The sequence below is a fragment of the Phocoena phocoena genome, chromosome 21, assembly GCF_963924675.1.
Source record: "Phocoena phocoena chromosome 21, mPhoPho1.1, whole genome shotgun sequence".
NCBI lineage: Eukaryota > Metazoa > Chordata > Mammalia > Artiodactyla > Phocoenidae > Phocoena > Phocoena phocoena.
Window position 1 is genome coordinate 24297035 of NC_089239.1, and position 11553 is coordinate 24308587.

The 11553-nt window shown below is 44.4% G+C and overlaps 1 protein-coding gene and 1 pseudogene across 1 annotated transcript; both read left to right on the forward strand.

Moving 5' to 3' along the window:
• The first annotated feature begins 5604 nt into the window (after nucleotides 1–5604).
• On the forward strand, nucleotides 5605–6267 carry LOC136141842 (putative claudin-24). The gene has a single exon (XM_065899997.1). The coding sequence runs from the start codon at nucleotides 5605–5607 to the stop codon at nucleotides 6265–6267; it is 663 nt and encodes a 220-aa protein (XP_065756069.1).
• Nucleotides 6268–7828: 1561 nt separating this feature from the next.
• LOC136141728 (claudin-22-like) lies at nucleotides 7829–8521 on the forward strand (annotated as a pseudogene).
• Nucleotides 8522–11553: the final 3032 nt, after the last annotated feature.

The following is an 11553-nucleotide window of genomic DNA, read 5'->3' on the forward strand; positions in this document are numbered from 1 at the left end:
GGCACCTTCATCCAAAGCACTAAAAATGACTTTGAGATCCTGGGCAGGTCACTTGCCTCCCCGTGCTTTAGTTCTGTCACCTGTGAAACGACGCTGCTGATAGGGTCTTGCCCCACTGGGTGACTGTGAGGATTAATTGAGATGATATACGTAAAAGTCCTCAGAACAGTGCCTGGTAAGTAGAAGGCACTTGATCATTGCTACCTATTTATTATGATCTGAGGAAACATTAAAAACTTAGTTCAGCAGGTTACCTTTTTTTCTTTTATCATTTTTTTTCTTCTTATGAGAATCCTACCTGGTTTGTAGAAAATTTAGAAAATGTAATGAAAATGAGAAAAAGAACTAGCATCCCTCTCTAGCACCCTGTGATCATCTTGGTTCGCCTCCAGCCTTCTCATCTTTTCCCGAGACCTAGACTATGTCCATCCCGATATGCTCTGGGAATGGCCAACTCATGATGTTATGGCAACATTTCCCAACCCACTCTAGGTTGTTGATCAAGTTCACATCTTTGAGAGTCCCTTGGTTCTGCTCAGGCACCAGCATGGCCTGTCGTCATGAGGACAGGTGACTGGCCAGGGGATCAGCGTTTCCAGTGCTGGCATTGTAGACAAACATTCACTATCAGCTAGAAGGAGGCACCTCATCCATTTTTTAGACACATGCTTGTTGAGAACCTAGTAGATACAAGGCGTGCTCTGGGGGTTGCGAAGGCTACCGGGTGTTTTGTTCTGATTAGTGAGCTCACAGTGTTGGTTGTGAGGATTACTATCTAGCAGGACAAGGAATAGTAAGAAACACAAAGTAAACTATAGGTTTCCTTTTAATCAAAAAACCTGTGTGTGGTGGGAGGAACCCCCTTGCCTAAAGCCCTTGTCAGGAGAAAGGTCGATCCAACCTTGTTAGGTTCACGCTCCTTGGGGAGGTCGGGACGTTTGCTCTTTCTTGATTAGCTGTCCCCAGGGCCCTCGTCTCTCACAGCAGTGCTGATTCTAAGTGTCTTAAGGTTCAGTGGGTGTTTATCCTAGAAGATCCCAAACCAAGCCAACTGCTTCATCTTGCACTTGACCCAGGACCGGGTTGGGGGACCTGGCCCATCGCTGGAGACACCAGCGTGCTGGATGCTGGGAGGTGTACTAGGATCTCCAGGGAATATTTTAAGGGTGATTTTGACAACATGGGATTCGTGTCTCTCCACTGATTTTAGACTCACGCTCTCAGAGGACATCTAGTTCCCCACCCCATTGCCTCCTTCAGCCCCTTTTCCTGTGCCCCTTCCCAAGCAGCAGGGCCGCCCACACCAGACTGAAGACACAGCGCCGAGCAGGCCCTGCCCAGGGGCCACCAGCACTTCCAGCAGCAGCCAGGCTACTGTCTGGCTTCGGGTGGCCTCATCCGTGTGGCTTCTGTATCTTAGATGATACAAAGGAGCTCATCACTGGAGCCACCATTCAGGTTTCCAAGATGCAAAAACGACCCTGTCAAATCCCTGCTTATAATCCTTCAGAGGCTCTTACTGATCTATGTCCTAAAATCCAGATGATCTGGCATTACGTAGCCGTGCCCTGCAACGCAGCCTCGTTCCTGGAGGCTCCCTCGCTCTCCCTGGCTAACAGCTGTTCAATTTCCCCCCCACCAGCTTCCAGGAGCGACCCTTCCTTTCAAGACAACTTTGACCTACTGTGTAGCACAGGGAACTCTGCTCAGTACTCTGTAATAACCTAAATGGGAAAAGAATTTGAAAAAGAGTGCATGTATGTATATGTCTAACTGAATCACTTTGCTGTATACCTGAAATTAACAGAGCATCGTTAACCAACTGTGCTCTGATATTAAAAACAAAATCTGCTCTCCTCTCCCGCAATAGCCACTCTCCCTTAGTGCCATGTCCAAGAGAATATTTTACACAGGCTCCTTTTATCGGGCCAGTCTCACTTGAGGACAGATCTTTGCACCCCTGGCTCTCATCCGGTCAAAGATGCAGACAGGTGAGGCTGAATCAGTGAGCCAGCCGGGCCCTCCTTCTGTCAGCCCTGGACCAGCAGAAAGGGCAGAACGACGGCGTGTGAACTGGCACAGGGTGGTAGAGGCAAGAGTTTGTGTAAAATGTGTCAAGGTCTTCACAGCCCAGGTAGTTTGGTTGTGACCACAGACTTAATCTTGAGCATGAAAGCAAAGAGCCAAGGAGAGAAAGAAAGGCTGGCTTTTCTATACAGTGCTTGCCGTGAATCTCCTGGAATCTAGATTCGCTCAACGGTTTGTTAACAGGTCCATCTGGTTTACTTTTCACGATAGATCTGTCTTCCAAAAGTGGCCACAAAAGTACTTCCGTCTCAGAAGCTCTTCCAGAACCTTGGTGTTATTTTCCCTCTCCCTGATCTGCCTCGTCTGTGAAGTGATGCTCTGTGACCTCGGAGCCTTGGTCATAAAAGGAGACAGCCTCAGCTGACACTGCTACGGGCAGAGACAAACTGTCCCCACTGACTGCAGATTCCTGAGCAAAATCCACATACACGCTCGTTGGTCTGAGCAACTACACTTTGGGATGGTTCATTTGGGGACGTTTATCAACCCTTGCCCGGGACGGAAAGGTTTCCCACGATGCGTGCCTTTGGGCACCCTGGGATGGTTGATAACTCTCACCTTCTCTTTGTTAAGAATGTACATAAGCTGCTGACCTCTCACGTTCTGTTTATGAGTTGTGTGGGGTTTTTTTTGTTTGTCTTTGTTTTCTGTTTTTTTAAGCGTAACGTTCCTGAGACAGAGAGAATACAGACCTCCACATGCTGAACGACGTGCTGGTAATATTTGTTTCCTGGCTGAATTTCACTCCCATCCCCCTCTGGAAACACCGTGGTCTAAGCGGCTAATCCACGAACTGAGACGTGGAGACGGGAGCCCCAGGTCAGGGGAGGGTGGCCTTTGTGCTTTCAGTCTCAGAGCGGCTGCACTAGGGTTTCCTCTGCCTGCAATCCTCACACTCCACTCTTTTTATTTCTTTGAATGATCGGATTTACTTATTTCCCGATGGCCTCTCCCACTGGAATATGAGCCCTCAGAGGCAGGGGCAGCGCCTGTATCCAGACTGGTCTTGGTAGTGTCTTCAGCACTTACTGCCTGGCCCAGAGGAGGTCCTCAAATATTTTATTTATTTGTTTGTTTTTTTAATTAATTAATTAATTTATTTATTTTTGGCTGTGTTGGGTCTTCATTTTTGTGCGAGGGTTTTCTCTAGTTGCAGCGAGTGGGGGCCACTCTTCATCGCGGTGCGCGGGCCTCTCACTGTCGCGGCCTCTCTTGTTGCGGAGCACAGGCTCCAGGTGCGCAGGCTCAGTAGTTGTGGCTCACGGGCCCAGTTGCTCCGTGGCATGTGGGATCCTCCCAGACCGGGACTCGAACCCGTGTCCCCTGCATTGGCAAGGGGATGCTCAACCACTGCACCACCAGGGAAGCCCCTATTTGTTTGTTTTACATGCTGCAAGAATAAATGAGCTGGAGGTTATCCGGGTCCATTCCCCACCGCAGAGGAATTTCCTCCCTGTAGCCCAGGTGAGAATCACCTTGTTAACACCTCGGAGATGGAGAGCGCCCTGCCTCACAGAGCAGCCTGTCCCATTCCATCTTTTGTTCAGCTTCAATGTGATATGAAGAAGCGTCTCTCTATAATTGTTAACAATTGCTCTTGAGGGCTTCATTAACTTGACTGCCCCCTGGAAGGAAAGTTCTAGGTCATCCATATCCTGCCTCCTGGGACGAGGCCCCAGGCAACTCTCTAGCCCTTTCTGGACATTTGTGCCTTTGTGCAAACTGGAGCAGCTTACTTCAGTACACTGAGGACAGCCGTCAATCCGAAGGGATTCTGAACATTTGTCAAAGCTGAGAAAGAATTCATCTTCGTGTTTCCTGTATGATGCTGGAAAATGCTGAAGAAGGGACATCTAACCCGACTCCTGTGCTCACTTTGGTGTGTTGGGATTGGGGTGCTGTCTCTCTGATCCCCTGTTGAGAGACATTGTAAAGGACCTTCTCCAATCCTGGACTAGAAATGTGATGGGCAGCTGGTTCACAGATTAGAATCGTCCAGGGCAGTGGCTCCACTTTAGGAAGGTGCATGTCCTTCCTGCTCCAGGCGGGCGCATCAGGTCCTGCCTCTGGCTGTGGGGACAGGAGCGTGGTGGCCCTGGGGGCAGGGGCAGCCCTGGGAATGGGGGGCGTGGTCTCTCCTCCTGGCCTGTGAGGCCCTGCAGAGAGGGTCCTGTTCGGCAGAAGCATGCACTCAGGTGTGGCTTCAATCAAAAACACAAACAAAGGACTTCCCTGGTGGCTCAGTGGTTAAGAATCCGCCTGTCAATGCAGGGGACACGGGTTCAAGCCCTGGTCTGGGAAGATCCCACCTGCCGCAGAGCAACTAAGCCCGTGCACCACAACTGTTGAGCCTGTGCTCTAGAGTCCGTGAGCCACAACTGCTGAGGCTGTGAGCCACCACTACTGAAGCCCGCGCGCCTAGAGCCCGTGCTCCGCAGCAAGGGAAGCCACTGCAGTGAGAAGTCTGCACACCGCAGCGAAGAGTAGCCTCCGCTCGCCGCAACTAGAGAAAGCCTGCACAGCAACGAAGACCCAATGCAGCCAAAAATAAATAAATTAAATAAATCAATTTATAAAAAAAAAACACACACAAACAAGATGACGCCTCGAAGGTCAGCCCCATGGTGGCTATTTTGTCTTGGAATTGGCAGGAGTTGTCGTGCCTGGTGCTGCTTTGTCTTTGTGGCTTAAATGACAGTGAAGACAGCTCAGCTCTAGGCAAAAACAAACAAAAACAAAAAACAACACCTCCTGGACACTAAGAAATTACGTTTTACCCCAAGTCCTTAACAAGGATGGAGAAAATCTCAGAATGAAATCCAGAGCTTCCTGAGATACCCCCTCTCCCCTCAGTACCTATGGGCACAGCCTCAGCCTCATCATTTTACTTCACCCAGTGAACCAGCCTCTACTTTGCAAAGGAATCTGAGGGAAAGTCTTCTGCCAAGTCCCACCTGAGTCCCTGTGACAGTCAAGAACCTGGGCCAGGTTCTTGTGTAGGTTAAGGAAGCCTGAGAATAATAAAGATTATAGGGAAACAGTCTACCTTTCTTTACAAGGTCTTGTTTTGCATCTCTGAAATCTCAGATTCAGCTATTACAATGAGGTCCTGTTGTAGAAAGAGCTGGCCTTTTATCACCACTTAAAATCTAATTAATCCATATTGAAGCACAAAGATTTCTGTTGTATTTTAGGGTGAGGGGTCATAGAGCGCTCTTTGTTCATCCTTAGACTTATATAATCATCAAGCATTGGGGATATAATTTTACCAAGCAAATTGGAAGGTAACAGATCAAATCCTTATCAGAAAGCCTAACTCATAGTTTTAACAGAGTCCTTCGTCCTTTACATGAAACATTATATTCAAGAAGAACAAAAACGCATTTCAGAGTGCCCAAAGAGTTAACGACCAAAACTTATATTCCCCAGGCAGCATCGAACCAAGATTGTCACACTACTGTCCACCACAAGACAGCAGCTCCTATAGAGGTGGCAAGGGTCCTAAGATTTGTTGCGATGGCTTTAGTCTTTAGAGTAGCAATGCAATTCGTTGGAATTTTGCTATCTCTGCTGGGATGGGTTTTATCCATTATTACAACTTTTCTGCCACATTGGAAAAACCTCAACCTGGACTTAAATGAAATGGAAAACTGGACCGTGGGACTCTGGCAGACCTGCGTCACCCAAGAGGAAGTGGGCATGCAATGCAAGGACTTTGATTCTTTCCTGGCTTTGCCCGCTGAGCTCAGGATCTCCAGGATTTTAATGTTCCTCTCAAACGGCCTGGGATTCCTGGGCCTGCTGGTCTCGGGGTTTGGCCTGGACTGCTTGAGAATTGGAGAGAGACAGCAGGATGTCAAGAAGCAGCTGTTAATCCTGGGAGGAATTCTGTTCTGGACAGCAGGTGTCGCAGCCCTTGTTCCTGTCTCTTGGGTCGCCCACAGGACAGTCCAGGAGTTCTGGGATGAGACCATCCCCGAGATTGTGCCCAGGTGGGAGTTTGGGGCGGCCCTCTTTATCGGCTGGTTTGCTGGATTTTCTCTCCTGCTCGGAGGGTGTCTGCTAAACTGGGCCGCCTGCGGGACCCAGATTCCCCTGGCTTCCGGCCACTATGCAGTGGCAGAAATGCAAACTCAGTGTTCATACCTGGAAAATGGAACTGCCAATCCTTCAGTGTAAGACTGATGAGACCAGAGAGGTGTATCTCCCTATATCAACTGTGACGGTCTACATGATAAAGGGTTCTTTGTTATGTAACTATATTTGTGATGCTAACATTTTCTCATTAAATACATTAAATCATGACTTTTCTATCCTAGATACCCCATCCCCCCAAAACCTGGAGAAGTAAGAAAGAGGCAAATCTTATATCTAAAAGAAAATGATTGTGGTAAGCATTACATAGGAATGAACAAAACAAAATTTCATTCATCTGGGTATTTAAATCAAAATTTGGTGGCGGTTGTCCAAGAGAGCACTAATTAGCTTTACTGTGATCATTTGATATTAGAAATGTTTTTTTGGTTTTGTTGGTAGCTGAAGTTGATAATCAGTTCCTGTTTCCTAAAGAAAAAAACCTAACAATCTGAAATCCTTTAAGCATTCTGCACTGGCAAAACCATATGCTCAGCCCATCCAAAGTGCTATTTCCACAACAATGATTTGGTTTTTCTTGAACAGAGGTGGTTTGTGTTCAGGAAATTGCTAGGAAGCCTGTGTGGCAGGACTTGACGAGGCTGAAGGTTTTCAGTACATTGTGATACTCTCAGATTTAAAATACTGGCCAGTCTCTTCTCGTCTCTTCCCTCAAAAGCTTCGTACTTTAAAAAGATAAACAATTCCAAAAATATTTTGCTTAATATCCAGCTCATCTGCCCTAATAAAAAGTTTCCTTTGTTCAGTTAAAAGTTACACGCGTGGGGATGAACCAACAGAGGTGCTGATTCTAACCTACGCAGTCCTACTGCTTAATTTTTCCACGGCATAGAAAGCATATTTAAGCAAAGAAAAAAAATACAGCAAGCATTTATGTCCCTGTGTGTGAAGCTGTCAGGAAGGCGTGGAAGTAAACAGACTTGATATTTAGTTCAGAATCGTTTCATATGTTATTGGGTATATGTAGCCTAAGAGATTGAAAAAAGAAAAGAAAAGCCTGATTTAAGGTCTACAGAAGAGATTTCCGAGGTTGATTTATTTGGTTAAGAAATACTCTTCTTGAACCTGTTTTTAAAAATGATAACACTCAGTTATAACCACAGTATGCGTATTGAAATGAGACCTCTTAACAGATGAAAATCTGATAGGTGCAACTAGTAAGATATAAAGTAGCAGGAGTTGAACCAAACTGTCAATTAAACATCTTGCACGGAGACTTCTTAATTCTTTGACTTGACAGAAAGGTTGGGAACAACGTGAAAGCCGTTTATACTTTAACAAGGAGAGGATTATTACTACTTAATGTTATTTCGGGGACAAACTGCCTACTACAAAATGCATCCTATAGGACGTGAACGTGGTCTTGGCCACACCTTGTCATTACTGGTTTGCAGAATGATTTCCCTATCCTTTTCTGAAAACTATTCAACATAGAATTGAACGACAGCAACTCTGGCAAGAATCCTCCTATATACACAATGAAAAAATAGTTCTGAGCTCTGCAAGTGATAACACAAGTGTCACACTTCTTTTCACAGCCACTGAAAGGCAGGGGTTGGTCTGGCTAAGGTCACAGGATTTTATAATGGCTTTAGTATTTAGAGCTGTGGCACAATTAGCGGGAATTTCACTATCTTTGCTGGGATGGGTTTTATCCTGTCTTACAAACTACCTGCCACATGGAAAAATCTCAACCTGGACTTAAATGAAATGGAAAACTTGACCATGGGACTCTGGCAGACCTGCGTCACCCAAGAGGAAGTGGGGATGCAATTCTATCCTGGCTTAGCCCGCTGAGCTCAGGATCTCCAGGATTTTAATGTTCCTCTCAAACGGCCTGGGATTCCTGGGCCTGCTGGTCTCGGGGTTTGGCCTGGACTGCTTGAGAATTGGAGAGAGACAGCAGGATGTCAAGAAGCAGCTGTTAATCCTGGGAGGAATTCTGTTCTGGACAGCAGGTGTCACAGCTCTTGTTCCTGTCTCTTGGGTCGCCCACAGGACAGTCCAGGAGTTCTGGGATGAGACCATCCCCGAGATTGTGCCCAGGTGGGAGTTTGGGGAGGCCCTCTTTATCGGCTGGTTTGCTGGATTTTCTCTCCTGCTCGGAGGGTGTTTGCTAAACTGGGCCACCTGGGCCCTGGCTTCCGGCCACTATGCAGTGGCAGAAACGCCGCCACACCGTCTACACCTGGAGATGAAAACCACTCACCTGAAACTAAGCCAGAAGGGATCAGCGGTGCCCTCAGATGATTTGGTAGGATTTCCTGTTACACAGTAACCCATTCACTATGCTTTCGATTTTCTAAAATGCATTTTCCCTTCGCTTCTGAAGCTGTCATTTCTTTCTAAGATGGTAAACCACTTTTATCTTCTACTCTGAGACCAAAACCAATCAAGACTTAACAGTAATCATACTCATTACTGGGGATGAGTTTTCTCAATTTTAAAATAGATTCAGTGATTGCACAGAACCGGTAAATAAAACATTGTGTTAGTACCTACACATCTTCTGAAGGTGTTATTTAATAAAGATGAATCATTCAGCAATTGGAAATATTACTGCTGATCATTGACTTCTTTCAAGTGTTTAAGATCACCTATTACACTGAAACTAAAGTCTGGCTGCTTATTTTTTTTAAAAGGTATGACATCTGATTATATTTTTAAAAATTGCTGGCTCTCTGAAAGCTTGAGAGGTGCACATCGGGGACACGTCATCTCTTTTTAAATTGGAGACCTCAGTGCCTCTATGGAGACTCTTCCATTCATTCACGTCTTTTTTTACTGTGTCAGAAGCAGAGGAGGGCGGTCTTGTGTTTTAAAGATTCATGTAAAATCTACCGCACCAACGTCCACTTGCTTGTGTCCTGTGCTCTGTGGTAGATGCTGCAGCCACAAGGCGACTGTGGGTCGGGACTGGGGGGCGTGGGCAGATCCCCCCACCCCCTTTAAAAAAAAATCAGCAATATATATGGTCCAACCAAAACTATTCACAGCAAGCTGCTGGCTTGGGGAGTTTTTTTTTGTTTTTTGTTTTTTATTTTATTTTGTTGGTTTTTGGCTGCATTGGGTCTTCGTTGCTGTACGCGGGCTTTCTCTAGTTGCGGAGAGCGGGGGCTACTCTTCGTTGCGGTGCGCGGGCTTCTCATTGCGGTGGCTTCTCTTGTTGCAGAGCACAGGCTCTAGGCGCTTGGGCTTCAGTTGTTGTGGCACGGGGGCTCAGCAGTTGTGGCTCACGGGCTCTAGAGCGCAGGCTCAGTAGTTGTGGTGCACAGGCTTACTTGCTCCGTGGCTCGTGGGATCTTCCTGGACCAGGGCTCGAACCCGTGTCCCCTGCATTGGCAGGTGGATTCTTAACCACTGCACCACCAGGGAAGCCACCAAACTTGGGGAATTCTTCATGAAAGATTTTATATTTGTTTGGTATATAGTTCAAGTAAACTTTTGTGTCTGCGCCAGTCAGGGAAATTCACTGAACAATAAATGACACTGAAATAAAGTATTAGGTAATATGTATCTTTGTTTTAAAAAGAAAACACTGAATTTTTTTCCACCCACAAACACATGAAAAGTGCAGAAACCAGAGTTAATCTATGTGATGTATTTGCATACTTTTACAAAAAAGACAAATTAAAACAGAAACATATTCAGAATTTAACCTGATTAAATATTTAGTTCAGTCCTGAGCTTTTGATATTTAATACAATATAAAGTAATAGCAAAAAAAGATTTTAAATTTATTTGATTTGCATGCTACAGAGATCCAGCTAAACTTTGTTCATTTGGCTAGCAATATTCTTTTTGTACCTGTAACACTTAGATTCTGATATACAAAATTGTAATAACATACTGATAATTCAAACTTGAGAACTAAATATTACATTCTTTTTACCCTGTGAAGAATAAATTCTACCTTTAAAAAATAGTACTTATAATATTAAAATTCATGTTGTCCATATGGTTTTGTGAGCAAGTTATTAAAATGTTTTGTCACTGTGAATCATTTGGGTTAGTACAAATATGACAGGATTGTTAAAAGCTGCCTATAAATACATAACACTATTGCTGATTTTTAAAGAGTGAAAAAGGATTATATTAAGTTTGTCTCTCATGTTAGAAATGAGCAAATGCTGTAAAATAAAACCAAAAGCATCTTGGTCACAACTGCTAACTACCAGCCTGAGACAGATTTTATTCTTTTATGCTTGTCTGAAACTCTTTGTCGTACAAAAAGTTAACAGCTAATCTGATGGAATTTATAAAGCTGTAAATATTCCAATATAGCCTCTTCTGTGTCAAACATTTAAGATGGCCAGAACCGAACTATATATTAAACAGAACATAAATAAGACCGTAAATAAATAAATGAAGAAAATAAAATCGTACGGTACAACCACACATAATCCTATAAACATTTTCATGGTCAAACTAAGAAGCTGAAAACAGCTGACCTTCATTTAACTCTACATTAAATAAACTTCTGTTTTTCACATTTGACCTCGACAAGGATGAACGGTGCTCTTCCTCCAGTTCTCCTTGGTCACCTAACAGGATGAACTGGGCCGCCTGCAAGGACTGTGCTCAGTCAATTCACGAGGCTGGTTTTTGTTCAAAGTAGTGTCACGTCCAGTTATTCCTTCAAAGACTTTTGTATATAAATGGTGGGACACTTAGGAAAAAGTCATTACAGTTCTAGGCTCAGAAATGGCTTGATCTGAATTTTGATTCTGATAAAATGAACCTTCCAAAACATGTGTAATTACTTTCAAATAAATATTCTTAACAACGAGGATTCTAGTTTAGGAATAGAACTTGTGTTTCTTTTTCTTAAGGGGCCCATTCCTTTAAGATGATGTTTTCATCTCTAAAAAAAAAAAATGATTTCACTTGTTACATAAGATGGCTCACCAAACATTGCCTCTTCCAGTATTACAGACCCAGTAACATGCATGATTTAATTTGCATAAAACTATTTCTTTTAAAAGCCTTTTATGCTGGCAGAGCTAACCTGGGGATTTGTTTCTTTTAAGAAGTGCTTGGGTTGGGTAAGCTAAAATTCTCCACTGGAGGAAACTTGAGTCAGTTTCCATCTTGTTTGTCTGGAATATATATTTATTTATATTTTACAAATGACTCAGCTTTTACTTCAAATTAATAATCTCCCCAGGCACTCTCTTCTCTTTGCCTCCCAACTCCTTACCACAAGTTACAGATAGGATTCCCTAAAAGTGACAGCTGCAAAGTAATTTCTAGTAAATGTTAGAGATCTGTTTACTGAAGTATTTTAGAATTTTTTGGCAATCTTGATTC

Excerpts from the sequence above, each read along its gene's own strand:
- LOC136141842 (XM_065899997.1), top strand. The coding sequence starts at position 5,605 with ATGGCTTTAGTCTTTAGAGTAGCAATGCAATTCGTTGGAATTTTGCTA.